This window comes from Vanellus vanellus (assembly GCF_965231255.1).
Source record: "Vanellus vanellus genome assembly, chromosome: 25".
Lineage (NCBI taxonomy): Eukaryota > Metazoa > Chordata > Aves > Charadriiformes > Charadriidae > Vanellus > Vanellus vanellus.
Window position 1 is genome coordinate 1,744,163 of NC_138930.1, and position 19,592 is coordinate 1,763,754.

Consider the following 19,592-nt stretch of genomic DNA (forward strand, 5'->3'; position numbering starts at 1 on the left):
ATTCATGCAAGGATTAAGAGAAGGGAAGAGAACACTCTGTTTCCCCTTTTCTACATTCAAATCGGAAAAGAAAAATGAAGGGGAAAAAAAAAAAAAAAAAGCCATTTAAACCAACCCAAAGCAGTAACACACACTCTCTCTGACCACTTTTGCCCAAGAAACAAAAGCACCAAAACCATTACAGACTGAATTCAAAGATCCGTCTCTGAACAAACACTCAGCCTGCAAAACTTGGAAGAATGTGTTTGGCTAAAATTCCACTGAATTAAAATCAGGTGCAGCTGCTAATTACGGACCATCTTAGCTGAGCCCAATGCCCCCAAGTCCGGCTGTGCTTCAGGTCCTGTTTCTCAGCGCAGGGAGCGCTAGATGAGCCGCCCACGCCGCGTTTCGGCTGCAAGGTGGACGATGCCAGGGTCAGCCAGGCAGAACCTGCCTCCTCCCCAGGCTTCCCCTTCGTTTAACACGCTAGCCGCGCTCCTGACGTGGCAGAAGGTGCCCCGTGCAGATCTGCCCTCCCATTCAGTCCCGGACAAGAGGCTCGTCATCCAGTGTAAATCCTTTCCCAGCCAGGACCCAGGAGGAATTAAGCCACCTCTGTTGCCATAGGGGTTCAGTGATGCTCAACATCTCATAAGACAAGGTCTGCTGCGCTTGCCTCCGAGACGACCTACCGTACCGCGGAGCGAAGGAGCCCGCTCTAACTTGGATGCCACAGTTCAGCTGCCCCTCGGCTTCATCTAGTGCCCACCGGCTGCGCAGAAAGGACCGCGCTTTGAACTGGCGGCCTCCAAGCCGAGAGAGAACTTGGCATGGATTGTACACACCGACAGACACACGTCCACGCCTGTACGCACAGCCAACTGCTGACATAGCTGCTTGCTGGGCTGTAACCTCACTTTTGTGGTAGGAGCATTCCCTCAGTATTCCCTCACTGGGCCGGACAAGATAAAGACAAGAACAGCAGTAATCGGCTTCTCCATTGGAGAAAAGAAATCCGAGCTCTTGCAAAGGACTAAACAAAATTTCACTCAAACAAAGCGAACAGCTGATCATCATCTTCCATTAGTGCTGGGAGCAAAACACACAGAGAATTCATGGCTATCATCTCTAAAGACTCTTAAAACACCACCACCTAACATTTCTTTAATTACAAGGTAAATCAGTGACTGCAGTCAAGTTTCGCAACGGAAATCGCGATTTGTGGGCTCGGAGGCAGAAGTTACGGAGGTGAATACCTCGCCCATGCACAACCATTGAAGTACGATGGATCCCACGTGTTCTGGGAACAACGTGCACGCTCATACTTCAGTAGGCTGGCTCTCCGCCACGTCCACAAAATGGAAGTGTAGGTGCTCAATTCCTGGGGAAGTATTTGGCATGAGAAGCGAGTTACGCTCCAAAGAGCAAGTGCAAAGACAAAAGAAAGGAGAAAGCTATTTCTACCAATTGTGCAATTACCTCCATTCCCGTTAATAAAGCCGTGGCACAAGGCTCAAACTACAACAGCTAACGTACACCAGAAAAGGACAGCTTTTAAGTTATGCCTTATTTTTATTTTATACATTATGGACTGTATCAGCTGGAGAGGGATTTTGAATCTTGGCTTATGTAATCTGATTCTCAGAGAAGTCTAAAGTTCGCTCTGACCTCTCTTGCACTCCAAATTTAATATAGGAATGGAACATAAAACAAAACCACCCCCAAATCTCCATTTCCCTGAACTCAGATTTGAAACAGAAACTCTGCAAGGTACTTCACCGTTCATTTTCAAATTGCAACCGGCAATGATTGGCACTATATATAATTTCTGAAGGGTAAATACTGGCTGCAAAGCCCATTCTCCCACGGACCCAGTTGGTCCAGAAGAACTCTAGGAATAAAATCAAGCGGGCTTAGATGTGGACTAACGAAGGGAAGTGACGCAACCTACACAGCAGGCACCAAAAGACAACAAGGATGTTCAGAAGCGGCGCCAGCAGCTTGAGCCAGCTACCAGGCTGCATCCTCCGGGCGTGAGCAGCCTTTCGGGACAGCGAAATCACACGGGCGTCTTCGAGATGTTTGTTCTGGCATCGTGCATAAAGCCGCAACAATAATACTGAAGGATAAAACTGCTTACATTTTAAGTATGTAACACTTCCTTTTCTAGTGCGTCTACGCGACAGTCTGCCAAACCCCTCAGCAAACACTGCCTTTAAGACTGCGACAACAACGGAAGGGTTTTGGGTGGCCCGAAAGCACTACTGCAGTTCGACTCAATCCAGTTTGTGAATCCAGGCACAGCCCCTACTCAACAACACTGACAACAAACACGAGCATTCGATTTACAAAACCGCTCAGGGCTTTCCTCCCCTGCTCTCTCCAGTCTTTGGTAATCTCAGAGGGACAGAGCAAGCAGGGGATATTTTACGCAACTCAACCCAGAAATGAGAAGAGGATTTGGAAAACGGCAGCATTTCCAGCCGGAGCTCATGTTCAGCTTCCAGACAAAAGAAGTGACCCGGACCTATTAAATCCTGCTGTGTCCTGGTTTATGGAGACTGACGCTTACGGGTCAGAGGGATCTGGAATTCCCTACAGACCAACTGGAATATTGCACTTGGCAGACTGCCTCCAGCTAACACGTGCTCAGTAACGAAGAACTGCCTCCCAGGAGCAGCAGTCACTTCCCAGATCCAGGAGTTCATTCCAACAGCACCGAGTCCTCTCTCTCATCATCCACCACTTCATCTGCCCACAGAGACCAGGTGAGGAGCCGGCAGCAGCACACGTTTGTTTGAGAGGCTCCGCTCCCGGTATCCAAGAGTAAAACAGAAGGGTGAGGCAGCTACTTTAGAGGACTCGGTTCTGCAGAATTGTAAGAAGAATTTTGTTTAGGAGACGGTTAGTTTCAGGTCGAGGTTTCCAAATAACTCGGAGGCTCATTAAAAAGAAAAAAAAAAAAAACAACAACAGAAAAAATACCAATCAAAAAAACAAACAAGAAAGGTAAGTTCTCAGCTGCAGGAGAGCACGTACAAAGTGAGGGAACGCTAACATTGCTCTTTCTACACGTGTTGTACGTTTCCCCAGCAAGGGCTGTGGGGATTAAGCTACTACCTTTCAACATTAGTGCTGTGCCGTAATTTACGGAGAAGGATCTGCGTCAGGTCAAAGGTTGTGAAGCTTATTCCCACTGCAATTGGACCTTTGACCCAGTTCATGCTGAGTCCTTTGTACAAGCCACGGATTAGTCCCTCTTCTCTTATAATCTCCTGCATGGTGAGAAGGATGGAACTGTACGTGTGTCCCATAACCCCCGCCGTCTGCATGCGTCGGCGAACCACATCCAGGGGGTAAGAAGCTGACTGGCCAATCAAGCCCGCACAGGCACCAAACAAAAGCCGCTCCGGAGGGGATGGCTGCGATTTCCCACTGTGATCTGGGAAAGAGAAAGTAGCGGAGTGTAGAAAGCGTCTCGTAATAAACACATGATTAAGGTCAAGTAGGCCGAGAGCCAGAGAGTGCCGAGTGCCAAAGCTCCAGAGATTTTGTTCCCAACTTGGTTGTTAGCTGACTTGGTACGCAACCAAGTGCTCCTGCACCCAGGACTTGCACCTTCTTGCTCCTCTGCGAGGCAGAGAGACTGCTTTTCTGCTGCTTGCCTTCTTCATGGCCTGGAGTTGGAGAGAGGGAGGCACAAGGCATCCTCCACAAGCACAGAACCGTGCAGTTGGCTTCAAGGCCAGGAAAAGGACTTGCACCGCTCAATTCAAACATCTCAAGTTGGCCAAAAGCCTACATAGAACCATAGAATGGTTTGGGTTGGAAGGGACCTTGAAGACCACCCAGTGCCACCCCCTGCCCCGGGCAGGGACACCTCCCCCCAGCCCAGGTTGCCCCAAGCCCCGTCCAACCCGGCCTTGAACACCTCCAGGGATGGGGCAGCCACAGCTTCTCGGTGCACCCTGCGCCAGGGGCTCACCGCCAGCACAACCAAAAAGTTCTTCCTCAGATCTCATCTCAATCTCCCCTCTTCCAGTTTGAAGCCATTCACCCTTGCCCCATCACTACGTGACCTTGTAAAAAGTCCCTCCCCAGCTCTTCTGGAGCCCCTTTAGGCACTGGAAGGGGCTCTGAGGTCTCCCTGGAGCCTTCTCTTCTCCAGGCTGAACCCCCCCAACTCTCCCAGCCTGTCTTCCCAGCAGAGGGGCTCCAGCACAGAATCACAGAAGGGTTTAAGTTTCATTTGAAAGCAAACCAAGTTGCCTTTACCTGCATGTAGTTTCTTCAATGTCTCGTAGGTGAAGAAGCTAAGCCCAGCATACGGAATCACTCCGAGGATGGTTGGTGTAAATCCCCTATACAAAGTTTTCAGCCCTTCCTCTCGGGATATTCGGATGAAGACATGAACGATGTTGCTGTACCTAGCACGTGGAGACAGGAAAACCAAATCTGCGCTGGTTAGCAACTGCACACACCAGTACTATTTCCAACAGGACTTTCTGAAGTATTAGCAATTAATTAATTCGGCCCTGAGCTCATCAAACAGCTCAGAAGGGATTTCAGAAGCCTGTCTGCAAATGGAGAAGCCGGCGACCAGCTCTCCTACAGCCCTACCACAACACGCCACCCTGTCTGTCAGATCTCTGGCAGAGGCGTTGTGCCAGCTGGTCTCCCAAAGAACCAACACGCGGGTTTTTCCTAGTGAGTTCTTTCGGTATCCATCTCCTTCCAGCCCCTGGGCTCACCAGGGCTCCGGTCATTTAATCAGTGCTCAGACCCCATCAGTAAGAGGTTTATTACACCAAAGGCTCCGAGCAAGAAGTGACCCAGAAAACGGGGATAAAGTCATCTGACCTTAAAAAAAAAAGTTCTGCGTTTGTTCGTGGTGCTTGTACTTGCTTTCGTTAGGCACTTACATCTCCTTCGGCGTGACAGCCATTCGAGCACGGACCATATCCAAGGGGTAGGTTAACATGGCAGCCGTTGTGCCTGCCAGAGAGCCGGCAATGAATCGAGGAAAGGGTGTCAGCGCTCTAAAGTAAGGTGAGAGAAGAGACCAAACAGATCACCTGGAGATGGAAACACTACGTGGCTTTTGAGCACGGCTCTACTCTATCAGCTACCGAGTCCCTTCCCTGCCTGTGCACTGAAGAGTGGGGTGGGGGGGGTTGAAGCCGCTGTGGTTTGCCACAGCCCTTCGAGACAGAGGCTTTGAGAAAATCTCGGTTGAGGACAGCAAGCCTGACTCGGGGTGGCTCAGCCAGTACGTGCCCAAGAGCGAGAGGCTCAGGCCACACGCACAGCTCAGGTAACAGCACAAGGCTGGGTCTTGTTGCTTCTCCTGCAAAGAAAAGCTCTTTGTTTTGCCTGCCCACTCTCAGCACAGGCAAGTGCGAACTCAACGTCTAGGCCACTTCTTGCTCACGCCTCTAGAAGACAGGGTCGTCTTCTCGCAAAGATCTCCCCTGTGCCAGACGAGAAGCCCAGCCCTTTGCTTAGACCCCTCACTCCCCCTGTTCTGCAGAGCCGTCGCGAGAGGGGCCGGCACAACTCTGTACCAAGAGCTTTGGACTCAGCAGGCATGCACAAAGCCGAGAAACGGGCTCCCTCCCAATAGTCTATATGGTCCCACAAACTGCTCCATCCTCCTCTGCAAGAATCAAAGCCACGCTGCATCTTACTTTCCCTGGAAGCCGTAGTAACTCCCCAGGAGCTGCTTGTACTCTTCGTGCGCACAGAACTGAATGGCAGCGTAAGGGATGACACGGACCATGGTGGCTGAGTTCCCCCGCCAGAGACTCCAGAAGCCTTCATTGAGGTAGGTGCGATAAATCAGCCTGTAGGCTTCCTGCAGGCAACGGATCAAAGGTCAGACAGGGAGATCATGATAAGAGGGACTCCAAACAATAGAGGGGGAAAAGGTGACCCTATAGCTTAACCTCTCCAAACCCTCCTTCCCACCCCAACCACGGCAAGCTGATAGCAGCTGTTTATGCTCGCAACCCTGACTAAGACAACTAAAACGTCTTCTCTGGGGAGACTGAAACAGATACATTAGAGCGAAAAAGAACCGGAGTCAGGAATACAGAGTTTTACATTCAAGATATCTTCATTTTCCCCTCCGAGGGCAGGGCACAGAGCTGGACTGCTGTTTGCACAAGCCATTTATCAACCCAAATTAATCTTCTTAGTATGAGACAGAAACATTTGGATGACACACATTAGCACAGCACACACGGAACAGCCATAATGCACATGCAACAAAACATTCAGCAAGCCACGACAGCGATCAGCTCCCGGATTCAAATTTCCTATATACTCTGCAACAATTCCAACGGTGGTAGGGGGAAAGAAAGCCACTCAAGGAAAAGGTCGAATAAAACAAAGCCCTGAGCGATGCTACAACATTTGCTGTCGTGTCACAGGTAGAACCTGGAGTACGAATGAGGACTGAGGCCCCTCCGTGCTGCACAAAAACACAAGAGCGCTGTCCTAAGGAGTGCTATAAACAATACTGTTTCCAGTCTTTCCCTCTATGCTCTTTCACTATGAGTGCTGCTAATAAAACCCAAGCAAGGAAGGTAAATAAATACAAATGGAAGATGCTGTTAGGGCTAGTACTACCATTAATCAAACACTTCAGGTCAACAGGAGACAGACACATCACCTCACCTTGGCAGAAAATCTTTTTGAAGACACTAAAAAGAAAAAACGAGCATTAGGCCTTGCAATACATTTAGATGGATCAAATAAACCATACAGGCATTTTATCTGAGGGATAAAAATAGAAGCAAAAGAATTAATACGAAAGAAAATAGAGATTCTTTATAATAAACAAAGACTTTCTAAAGGTAAGAGCTCCCAAACTCTCTTTAGCACATAAGTTTATTTTTCCACCTACTGTTATGAAAACGCTCAGTTTCTGTCACACTTCTTACTTTAAAACACTAAAAATAAATGAATAAATAATAATAACAAAAATAAAACGCTGCAAAACTGCACCGACCACTTATTTTAGTAGAGCATTTCCACGCGCAGGTTCCAGCCTAATGCCAGAATGCCGCAAAGAACGGGTCTGTTTAGCGAGGCTCCACGCAAGAATGGTTTCATCCCAGCAAAACTCAAACGAACGCTCAGTTTCTCTTCTTGCATCCATTCAAACTGACAGCATCTCTTTAACTATGTAATACGCAAGGCATTTGGAAGCGAGATTTACTTGGCATACAGCAGCTCTGTTTTGTAACATTCCTCCAGCAGGAAGGACACCCAGGCTAAAACCCAAACAGCAACACTAATGAAACATGGTTCCAATTAAGTGTCTATTGTAGTTTCTTTCAAACTCCTTTGAGACTTGTAACCTCTCAAGTGTATCAAACAATCACATGCAAATACATTTTCACCATGTTGCTCCTTTATGCAATTCAACACTTTTTTTTCTTTTTTTAAATAAAGAAAAACACCTCAATAACCAATTGCAGCTGGCTCGGCGATGGAAAAGAGCTCTTTTCCCCTCTCCCACAGGAAAACTGTTCAGTCTCTAGTTCAAGGGACAACCTTCCTAGCTCGTATGACCCCAAGACGCTTTCCCTCTTCACAGAAAAGGGAGAGGCCCCAGAGTAAAAACCTTTAGGAGAGCAAAAGACCAAGAAATCCATTAGATAGTAAGAAATTGGTCAGAACAGGCAAGCTTTAATCATATCCTTTGCAGCAAGTTTAATGGGCCAAACCAAACAGGTCTTTTTATAAACGTAAGGCTGTACAAATTAACGGTGATTTATACAGACAGCTGTTGCCTCACCCCAGTTCTGCCGTTTCCATCTCACCTCTGATCCTGACATTTCCAACCTCAGATGAACTACCGTGTTTGTTCTGGTGGGGAAGCACAGCACGTACGCACGGCTGCGCAGACGCCGTGGCAGCCCGCGGCCAGCCCAGGCTTTAGCTCCCTGATCTAGATATCCCCGCTCTTCCAGACCTCGGCCCCTGCTACGCTGAGAACGAAAATCATGTCAAATGAAAGTCAATTCAAAATTAAATCGCATCCAGGGATTAGATTAAACCCACCCAATTCATTTAATCTGGGATGTCAACCAGATTTAAAATTCTCGGCCTCACCAAATGTCTACTGTATTAACTGTCTGCGCTCTTCCCTGCGGGACAGCCAGCGCCGCTGACGGCTCCTGCGCTGACACAGGGGAACCGAACAGAGCCCGTGATGGGGCTGAGTCCCAAATCCCACTAACCATGTGAGAATTTTCTGTTCCAATTAGCTGAATTTCATTTCCAGCTACGCACTTTCCAGGCTCCAAAAAGGGGTACAAAAGCAGCACAAAGCGGGGTACGCCAGCTTCAACGCCTCTCGCGGTACTTTTCATCAGTAACTTCAACTGGAACCAAAACAATTCAGCTGCAACACCACGCATCTTAGCCGAAAAGCCCACCTACATCTGAGCGGGCACAGCCTGGCAGCCAGCCTTTAGCCAGAAACTTGAACAGCTCTATTACCTCCCTCCGGTGTCACCACATCTCCCTGTAGCGCTCCTTTCCCCTCCCCACCTTATTTCTCCAAACTGCATAGACACAGGAATCCGGAGTGTTACCAACCACCCCCTCAAGTGCTGCCTTTGCGGTGGTTATTTACTCTGCGCTCCAAAACTCTGCCTTATGTCCCAGAATACACGTGGCAGAGCTGATGTTCCTCAGCCACAGGCATTGTCTCGCACCAGCAATACGTGCATCCGCGTTACACTGAAATAGCAAAACTCCTGCTGACTACCACGAGACTCGGCTCCAACAGTACGGGCCAGATGCACAGCTGATTGACACCTGCAATAATCCTACCAAGAACCAAACAATAGGTTTTTAGACTCGATTCACTGTGGTAACGTCACCCTTCTGTCTGCATCCTGCCAGGTCTCTGCGGACCGGAGGAGGGCAAAGCACTGGGGAACGGGCTGGCTGAGCAGACCAGAGGAGCTGCTTTGGATTCTGCTAACGATAAAGTAAGAGCATTTTGCAAAAGCCAATGGGACTCACCTTGAAACATGATTTTTGTCCTATCCAGTGGAGCTACTGCGGTTTTAGCAACAGCACCAGCCAATGCGCCAGACATCAGGGAGTTGAGTACTTTCTTTTTCTCCTGGTTATCCTGGAACAAAGCATTGTTCGGTATGACGCACTCAGTCCTAAGCAACAGTGGTCATATTTTACCTTTGCTGCAGAATTTACCCCCTCTCAAGGACTTGGGTCAAAATTCAAAATTTCAAGCACAATAAATTCCTGGTCAGATCCTGAAGAACAAAGATTAGACTCGTCTGCCAAGATGCGAAGTTCCAAGATCTGCCACCTCTTACACGTACCGTTTTCTCCCTATTAAGATTTCTAAAAGCTAAGCCACTGCCTCCCCATGATTTAACCATGTACAGAAGGTAAGTTTCTTTCTTGCCCTTCCAGTGACACCCAAGCCCTGTTTCCACATTGTTCCCAAGATCCTAAGAATAAAGCAAGACAGGTTTCCTACTACGAAAAACGGAATGGAAGTGGTTTTGTTATTGACATTCTTGCCACAGCTCATATTTATAAAGCAGCTATCTTCTCGTAACACATGGGCAGAAAGCAAGTAAATGACTTGAAATCTAACACCGTGAAGGTTACGGACTAGAAGACAAGTCAAGACAAGGCTTAAGAATGTTAACTTTTGACATGTTTTGTGCTTTCATGGAGAAGGGGAGTTAACATTTTTCTTTCTTCAGAATGTTTCAGAGTTAAAAATTAATTTTTATTACCAAAATAGGTGGTTCCGTTCAATTTTCCATTCCAATCTTTGCCTGTCCGGGGCTAAACGCAAGGGCAGCCATGCGAAGGCAGCACTGTGTGAACTTCAGCCTGAGTTTTGGTCTAAATCAGACCAAGGTTCAGCGCCTCTTCCAATGTTTCTAGCAGGAGTCTCGTAACAGCAGCAAGAGCCGGGAAACCAAGACTTATGGCTCTCTTCCCAGCTCTGCCACTGGAGACATAACAAGACGTAACCTTGACCAAGGAACGCTGCCCTGCCTGCCTGTCAGCCGCGAGCAAAGCCCAGCCTCTTTCCAGAGGGCTGGAACACTCTGGTTCTCGGCTCCCCGCAGAGAAACCAAAAGCTCCATGTTACGTGGCTCGCACGTATGCTGCAGCTCTTTCAGGACTCTGCTGCTGCAATTCCATTGAGCTGTTTACTTTCTAAAATAGCCACGCAGCTCTTCTCTCAAACCCACTGCATACACCCAACAATCTGCTCTCACCTCTGATGGGAGATGGGTTGACGTAACTGGCTCCGCATCCTGCCGTTGGAAATCCACTTGACCTTCTCTCACACCATTACCCATACCAGTTGCACTTACAAGTGGGCAGAAGAGCTACGGCTCCTAAATTGAAAACAAGAACAAAGCAAGAATTAGTGTCAAAAGCAGGAAATACACAGGTAATAAAAAAAACTTGTACAGAAATGAAGAGCGACCTACTTCCATGCCATTTTCAGCAAGAAAACCCCATCCCAAGCTCCAAGCTGAGGAGCATTTCCAGGATCCTACTGCCATTTCCTCCCTTTAAGGTGCAAGTGTATGTGTGGAGGGGTACTTTAGCACCACATAAAAACCACATCATCAATCATATTCACTCTTTTCACCCCACAAGGCACTCAGCTGCAAGTTACAAGAGCAAAACATCCACAGTTTCTAGAAAGAAGAATCAGGACCTGCTCTGTCCTTTTCCATTGCTTACAGTGAGGATTTTGGTTGCTACTCAAGCCTGACTGCTGAACATCCAGATATTGGAGACGGCATACAGAAATTTAAAACCCAGCCCTGCAAAATGGAAAAAATAGTCAGAGCAGTAAGTCCCAAAAGCCTGCCATGAGCAATTGGAGGTTATTTTAGGAAGGAGACAGATCCAATGCCTCACACGTGCCAGAAAGGCTATTTTGATGACGCTAGCGATTTGACGGAGAGCAGCACATCAGTGATTGCAGAACCCCCTTTCTTCACACTCGCAGCGCACATGTGCTTGTAGCCAGCGGATCAGGGCACTTTGCACAGATGTTTCTTGCTGCGATACATGCTCTCGCTTGCCTCAAGGAAGGCAAGGTCAGCCTAACCTCAGCTGCGGAGCATAAAGGCAGAGGTAATGCTTTAAATAGAAGCTATTGCTTTAGCATCTAACTACTAATATTTCTGCTTTTTATGATGCTTTTTTTTTTCAGCCTTAAACATGCAGAAATGAAAGAGCTAAAGTTTGAAAAACTTGACTTAGTGCAGAAAGGCAGCCGCTCCGAGTTCTGAATCTATTCACAAATGGAGTGTGTGACTACAAAGGTCCGTTTTCTAAGCACCAAACCTGCTCGCAGAGCCACATTGCCATTCCGTTCCCCTCCTTTCAAGCAATGTGGCATTAGGAAATCTGAATTCCCAAATTGCTCCCTGGTTCTGCCACAGCCGTCTCACGTGTCCTCCAGCAAGTCACTTCACCTCTGCCCCGCTCCGATGCCCAGGAAACCTCAGGCACAGCAGCTTGCTTACTTTGAACGGCCAGCTTAAAATTATTTTTTTTTTCCCTTTTTAACAATCTCTAGATATTATATGCTTGTCAGCACCTTTCATACTTGCTGACCTATTTTTTTTCCCCCCACATCGCTCTCATAAATTAGTGCCAGACTTCATTTTCAAAACCCCTTGGTTGCGGCAGAGACATTAACGCAAAGCTGGAGACAGATCAGCCTTGTCTGTATTCCTGCACGACCAGTTTGGGATGATGAAGCTGCGCACGACCCGCACGCTCAGTCCAAGGGAGGACAAACACACCCGGGTACCTTTAATGCCAGACATCGCTTCCTAGAGCTTTGGGAAGATGCGTATCAATGAGTTTACAGCTCCTGAGGGTGTTTTCGGAAAGAGGAGATTGCAGGATGTTGCTCAGAGAGTAATAACTCAAAATCTTAATGAAAGATAACATCCGAGAGTCCAAAGCACGACCCAAACAGCATCAACGTTTGCACTTAAAAAGTTCTATCACGAAGCTCAGTCACATCAGACCACGTGCACAACAACTCCCGTACGGATCAAGACCAAAGATGATTGATAACACTACAGAGTGGAGCAGTTCATTAAATTACTTTGAAGATCAGAGACTGTTGATTATTTCTAATTACTCTCCATAGTTACTTCCTTCTTATCTCATGTACCTGGAAAATGTACTGTAAAACAGCGCCTTTCAGCAGAAGCCTGAAAGAAATCACAGGTAGAGCTATTATCCCCAGCTATCTCAAAGAAAGACATGTAGGTCACAACATCAGATTCATCTCTACCAAAAATAAGCCCACAAAAATAGAAATCATGCTAAAGAGCTTAGGAATGCAATACGCAACTTTATTTTGAAAGATGATTGAGAAAGAGATGACTAAAAGGAAATTTTCCAAACTAAACTGATGCTATTAAGCCTGGACATATTTTAGAACATGCACATGGACAAAGATGATATCCATTTACTCAATATTCTCTTTGATCCTATTTGGAGATGTTCTTTTTTTTTTATTTTTAGTGCCCAATGCCCTGATCTTACAAACACCTGTCTATATGCTCAATTTTACATATTAAAACTCCCCACATACTCTATATAAATATAGGCCCTACACTTGCAGAGGTTTAAATGTAAAAATAGCATTTATTATTTTTATTCACATTTGCTCTCTGCAAAGCAATGCAGCTTTATTTTATTTTGGAGTCGGGCTAGATTCTGATGTCGGCGAGTTATTAAGTGAATTCTGGCTATTACGACCAATAACGCACATCGGAGCCACAGAGAACAAAGCTTTGTTTTAAAGTTTCCGCATGAATTTGTAGCACCCGGCCGTTAGAAGCCAGACATTATTTTGCATATACAGCAATCTGACTCCCTCATTAAGTAAGCCACTGAAACCCACCATGGAGCAGCTGGGTATTTTTTAAATCCTCGTATTTCGTATAGCCCCATACACAGTCATTACTTATGTTTACAAAGCCACAGGAAACAAGAGAAAAAATAGCTGCGGATTAGATTTTATTTTTTTTTTTATAACACACTTCTGTGTTATTTATATTGTAGTTACGCATGTCCTTGTCACACATCTGGATCCAGACTGCTCAGCACCACATGCTGTAGAGCAAAGCGTTCCCCTAAGAGCATATATAATCAGAAAGCAAAATTTCTGGTGAAGGCGAGTTCAAAAGTTAAAGAGGTTTAATGAGTAACATACGCTGTGCTTTTACAACAAAACCCATGATAGTTTATTGAAAGGACAAAGCACTTACTCCGGTATCCAGTTTCAACTCCATCAGAAAACACTGCCTGTAACTCAGCCGTGCCGATGCACGGACACACGTTAAAGCCGATTTACCAAGCGGCAAAACGGGGCGGCTCACGCCCCTCGTTTCTGGCAGTGGCACCTCAAACTGATGAACTTGGCTGTGACAGTCGGGTTTGTGACGGTCCTCTGAGCCCCGGGACTCTTTCTAGGTATCCTGCCTGTGTTCGAGCAATCGCACAAACATCTGTGTGCCAAAACAAGTTCCATTCCCGGCATACCAGGAGATGCACAGAATATGCTCTGCACATTAAAAACCAGAGCATTGTTAGTCTTTCCTTTCCATCCTCCCGGCTCTCTCGAGCGGCACTTAATGAATACCTGAGCAAGTTCAATCAAGCTGTCAAATTGACTCTCTGACAACTTAGACATTCTGCTTTTCTTGGTGGTGATTTTGATTAAAAGGACAGGCGAGACAGAATCGAGTTATTCCGATGATAAAAGCGACCTACGAGGAAGAATGCCTTCCAGGCAGGTGCCAGTTCATTGCCCAAAGCAGGGAGGGGGTTCAGAGAAAAAACAGCTCTGGCTGTCCAAGCCACTTGTGAATCCAATCGTGATGCTGTATTTCAGCTGTTTCATTTGAACACACTTTAAATTGCACAGTCTTAAGATAACGAGTTCCTCAGCAGAACAGCCAGTGAGTTTCAGAGATGAGCATCACAACTCTGAAACAAGCAGGAATTCTCCAATTAGGGCGTGGACAATTAAAATCACGTGGCTAAAGTAAAGGCTTGCAAATTATTACACAGTTCCGTATTTCAAAATTAAACCGTATTTACAAGTTTGGCTTCACATCATTAAAGCACGACCAGTCTGAAATTCCTCCTTTATGGATTTTGCCAGCTACGTGCACACTTTCCCGTGGCAGACCAACACCACTGACCTCCAGGAGCAGCAGGAAGGAGGAGATCTGGGGTTTGAGCTGATGGAGGCAGAAACCACACTGCCCATCCTCACCAGGCTTCACCGACACCCCAACCACTCCCATTCTGCTGACACCTGGGCAGACCCGAAACTACCTGTTAATAGAAAAATACCTTAAGCACAAAAGCTGACCTAGTCATGACAGTTGTCACATCACAACGTAGTCGGAGAACAGGAGAAGCCCGGGCAGCCGGCCCAGAGCCCGGCTTGCAACGTGTCATTGCTGAAAAAAAACATGTTTGTCTGATATTCTCCAGTGGAATTTAGACCCGTCGCAAAACACGAAGATTTCTGAAAGAACATCACCTATCCCGCAAGAACAGCAGATACACTGCAAAGCAAACAGCGCCGTCAGCTATCTGGATCCGACGGCAGCTATTTGCTAAGGAATGTTTGCTTTTTCCTCGGACAACCGCAGCACTAATTACAAAAGTAGTTTAGAGCCCCGGACAGGGGAGCGCCTGACAGACAGGTAATGGCGAACCCACACCGTTTCAGCAAGGAAAAGCTGCTGTGACTCGATGCCCACAAAACACGCTGCGTCCATAAGACAGACAGAAGACACTTGCTCCTGCTATCCTCTTCCCTCTGATCATTACCAAAACTGAGGAGACAAAACAAGGTGCATACAGAAACTTAGAAGACTTTTATTCAACAATTGGGAGTTGTCTCCACACCTACCGCACGTATAGCTCCGACACTGCTGTCACACGAACTTGGATGAAGTCACAGTTCACCTCTGGGGCAGAATTTCAGTTTCATTCAAGTGAAGTCACTTGGATAACTCCATCCAGACCCACCAGCTTCCCTCCTTACTCAACAGCTACCTACTTCCTAATTCTTTTTTTTTTTATTATTATGTCATTAACATCACTAATGAAAGCATATAATTAAATTAGGGAAGAAAAAAGAAAACCAAGAGAGCTCCTGCAGAAGTTTTCACGCATTTTCCTGGGCAGGCTGAAGTTAAACAGCACCCAGGGAAATTGCTCAATTAGGTTTCCTTCGATTGTTAAACCGAACAATTGAGCCTGACAGAGAGAGAGATGTGGTAAGGGCTGAGATTACTGCAGCCTTAAATTCACCCTTGGAGCAAAAGCATCACAGAAAAAAGGGCTGAAACACTGCGAACAGGGGGATGAACCATAACTAGATGGCCCCTTGAGGTCCATCTTTGCCTTCCAGTTTGATTAAGCCATTAAAAATCAAGCACAGATATGCCCTGCAGACTCAGCTCTCTTCAGTCACATTCATCTTTCAGCTGCGTACAAATCCCAGCCCAAAACATTAGCTATGAATAGTCCGTTGCATTTCTTCCTTTAAAGGTCTGTACAGAAACTGTTAGCAGGATTTGAAAAGAATCATTGACCAAAAGACTCACTAAATTACAATATCTGGAAGAGTTTAATTTTTTTTACACGCTTTCTTAGCTCCAAAGTACAAAACAAATGCTCCTCCCGCCTCCCTCAGCCAGACACAACTCAAGTCTGCCAATAAAACTGCGGATAAAGATAGGAATTCTTTGTGTGGTTTTAGATTGACTGCAGCCGGTTGCTGAACCCCGAGAAATGGTTAAACCTAACCCTCTGCTAGCAAAGCCAGCTGTATTATTGAGGAGCCCAAGAGACTCGCATTTTGAGCTAAGCTTGGAAGGAAGGCATGAGCCACACAACAGAGAAAATCTTGGCAAGAAAAAACAGTGCTTCATTCTTCAGTTGCTAAAAGGAGACTGTTGCTGGGAACACCTCAGCTACGCTTCCCACAGCCAAAAACTGAAGACCGGTTCTTATCCGCAAGACAGATAACAGCTTTATCCGAGGGGGAACGGAGCGCTGACACGAGGGGACTGGGCGAGAGGGGCCCTCTGCTGAACCCGCTCTGTCAGACAGCGATCGCCTCCCGCCAGGAACACGAGGCAGAAAAACACACAACCACACGCACAAAACCCCAAGCATCCTCCCAGCTTGAATACTCCTCTCCAAAATTATTTCTCAAGGGTAATGTCATAAAGAAATGACAATAAAATATTACATCTGACCTCTCGGTCAGCAGGCCCACACAAATACACGCTTTCCCATCCGTGGATCCCAGATATAGTCACCTGAAGGTCACCCCAGGCACACACGAGGTCCCAAAGTGTCAGATCCCAGCAGAGATGAAGTTTCTGAGTGCAAGCAGATTATTTGGAATACAAGCAACCCCCAGTCAATACACGAGCAATCTTTGCCAGGAACTATTTCAACACAATAACTGATAATTACAATCTCTGCTCTGAAACCCCAGCAGTTTAAATTGCCTACGAAAAAAAGGAGAATACAGAACTAAAACCTTCCATCATTAAGCAGAACGACCCATGCGCGTGCCAAGGGGGTGTCGTTTCCTAACGGCAACACTTTCCATGCTGACCGTACGCGGTCATGCCTGGCAGTGAGTTGCCCACCCCACGTACTCGCTCCAAATCGTACAAAAACTAATGCAAAGTTAAGCATCAACTCCGCTCAGCTAAAGCATTGCAGATTTCAATTAGTGTGATTACCTTAGGGTAACTGGGACCTAGCAGCACTAACGCATGACACAGACACACCTTCATCATTAACCACATGTTTAAAGCGCAACTAGAGAAGAAAGAACTCCTCCAACACTCATTTATTTCGTGACCTGGAGTAAGCTGTTTGCATTTCAGTTCACCTTTCCATACAACACAAAAAGTAATCTCCCTTCCTAAGGCAGCTACCAGGAGTACTTACTATCACCTGGAAAACGGAGAACAGCACTGCAGGGTGAAGTATTGCTATCAGTTTCACGTAAGGATGGTAAAAACCTGAATGCATCTTCCTACAGCTAGCAGCAAAGTTACTAGAAGAAAGTCATTCCTAGTTCCTGAGCTGTTTTCTAACAGCAAACCTGTCTGACCTGTACCAAGCCCATCTGCTTCACCAGGTAACCACACACTCAAGGCTGCGTTAGTGCTCACCTTACGTTTTATTTAACCTCTCGAAGCAAAGTTTAACACAGCAGATATGCCTGAAACATGCACTCGCAGTGGGGACTGCCTGAGTCAGTGTACGAGCTACAGGTCAAGCAAAAAGAAATCCTTGCAGCTCCTGACCCATACCGCTGTGCTATCAAGAGCTAAAACTCCCCTGCCTGAAGCAATCATCCGGGCCAGAGAGTTCCTGCTGAAATCCAACACCGGGGACAGTCCCGGTGCCCCCCTCCACAGCGGCTCTCCTCAAGACCAGCACTCAGAGGTCCAAAACAACGATCTTGATTTGCTGGGGGAAAGAAAAGTAAGTGTTGAGTATCCACAGCTCTAGAAGGATGCAAAGATGCTCAGAGCTACCTAGAATCCAGCCCTGGTGTTTTAGACACCCAATCACAGGATTATTTTTAAATAGGTTCACCCGCAGGTTGTTGGTATGATTATATCAACCCTCTGGTCCCCTTATTACACAGTCTGTCTTCCCTCCGCTGTTTTCCAACACCCACAGACATCTCTTCTGTTCCTTTACACACACCCCCTTCTCCCAAACTAGAGTCATTTAAAAAACAGAATGTTTTCAAAACACACTAAATTCATCAAACCACAGAAAAACACCACAGGAGCACACAACCTCCAGAAAAAGCTTCGCCGTTAATGCCACCATGAAGCATAAGAACCCAACACAAAAAAAAAAGAGCCAAGTGATGGCAGACTCCAAACCCACTTTACACAGTTTGCTAAATTAACAGCCAACAGGAAAAACACAGTCAGCAAAGGCAAACACATCTTCAACCCCTCCAGACTTTAGGGGAACGCAGGTTTAAGGTCAACAACGCAACGGCAGCACCAACTGCTACGCCTGCGGTACCGCGAGCTACACGTTTGGCTGCAGCAGAGAAGGTGGGACAGCATTCATTAACCCCGCACAATCATTTCCAGCATTTTCCATGTGTCTTTTTATGTTACAGTTTAAACCCAATCCGAGACACTTCCTCCATTTCCACATTTGAAGGCAGAGCTGGGAAGTCAGCCCTGCTCGGCAACTTTTTGCTTGTGCTGGAGTAGGAGAGGAGCAGAAGACACGGAGAGATCTGCATTTAACATCTTCCGCGCCCTCTGGTACCTACCCCTCCGCAGAGAAACGCGAGCTTGCCTTATTCTCAGGTTCACATCAACTTAAAAAAAAAAAAACCAAACAAATCGCATCTCACGTCTACGCGCACACATCTGGAGACGCGCACACATCTGGAGACACGCGCTCATCCCGGTTCGGCTTTGATCAAAGGGCTTTGAAGGGAAGAGGAGCCCGAACGCGCTCGACACGGACACCCGCCTCACACCTGGGAAGCGGGACCGGCTGGCGGGGCGGCGGGCAGGAGACGGGCGGGGGGGCAGCACCGGGCGGGGGGGGGGGGGGGGGGGGGGGGCAGCTAAAGCAGGCGGGGGAGGGGAAAGGGAGTGGGACAGGCTGGCAAGGTGGCAGGGCAGGCAGGTGGGCAGGCAAGTGGCCAGCGGGGGAGGCAAGGCGGGCAGGCCGGGGCCGGGCAGCGCGACCCGGGGCCGGGCAGGGCCTCCGGCGCGGTGCCGCAGCTCGGCGGTGACCACGGCAAAGGCCGACGCCGCTCTCCCGCACCGCGGGCCGGCTCCCGGCGCGGCTGCCCCGAACTGAAGCCCGGCCGGAGAAGCCCAGAGCCTCCCCCCGCCCCCGGCCGGGTGAGGAGAGAGGGAGACGGCGGGGGCGAAGCGGCGGTGACCCCGCGGGAGGCCGCGGCAATGTCACACGGCCCCGCACGCCGCGACACGGCCCGGGGACGCCCGGTCCTCAGGGGGGAGGCCACGGCGAAGGGCGCCCGGGGCGGGTGTCGGCGCCCGCCGCGGGCGGAGGGGCCCGGGGCCGCCCCGCACTCACCGGCTCCGCTCCGCGCTCGGCGCCGCCTCAGCCGCTGTCTCCCCGCGGCCGCCAAGGCCTCCCCCTCCGCCGCTGCGCCCCCGGGAGGCGGGGCCTGGCCTGACGCGCGGCCAATCGTGGCGGCAGGGGCAGTACCGTGCGCGGCGATTGGCTGCACGGCCGCAGACGGGCGTTGACGGCAGCCAACCGATGGCGGGAAGGGGCGGGCTGCGCGGCCGAGGGCGGAGCGCCGCGGGTCGGTGTGGAGCGGGCGGGGCGCGCCCGGCCCTGGGGCGCGCAGATCCCGCGCAGCGCCCGGGCTCTGCCGCTCGGTTTCCCCGGGGCCCTGCTCGGCTCCTCCCGGGGCAGCGTCCCGTGCCTGAGCCGTCCCGCACGGCTGTGGGCCATGCCCGGCCTGCAGCCGCCTCCCACAC

At 48.5% G+C, this 19,592-nt stretch overlaps 1 protein-coding gene across 1 annotated transcript; it reads right to left on the reverse strand.

Annotated features, from left to right (window-relative positions):
• Positions 1-774: 774 nt before the first annotated feature.
• SLC25A42 (solute carrier family 25 member 42) lies at positions 775-19,242 on the reverse strand. The gene is made up of 8 exons (XM_082495588.1): positions 19,180-19,242; positions 10,269-10,391; positions 9,025-9,136; positions 6,661-6,686; positions 5,670-5,836; positions 4,905-5,021; positions 4,258-4,409; positions 775-3,424 (listed from the first exon to the last, which is right to left on the reverse strand). Exons 2-8 carry the CDS (start codon positions 10,350-10,352, stop codon positions 3,099-3,101), a joined length of 984 nt encoding a protein of 327 aa, XP_082351714.1. The 5' UTR covers positions 10,353-10,391; positions 19,180-19,242; the 3' UTR covers positions 775-3,098.
• Positions 19,243-19,592: the final 350 nt, after the last annotated feature.

Bases quoted from the DNA above. Each gene is read 5' to 3' on its own strand.
- SLC25A42 (XM_082495588.1), bottom strand. From the start codon at position 10,352: ATGGGTAATGGTGTGAGAGAAGGTCAAGTGGATTTCCAACGGCAGGAT. The intron at 6,687-9,024 runs GTGAGTCCCATT...TTTTCTTTTTAG, and splicing joins GACAAAAATCATGTTTCAAG to TGTCTTCAAAAAGATTTTCT. The intron at 5,022-5,669 runs GTAAGATGCAGC...ACCTTACTTTAG, and splicing joins TACTACGGCTTCCAGGGAAA to AGCGCTGACACCCTTTCCTC.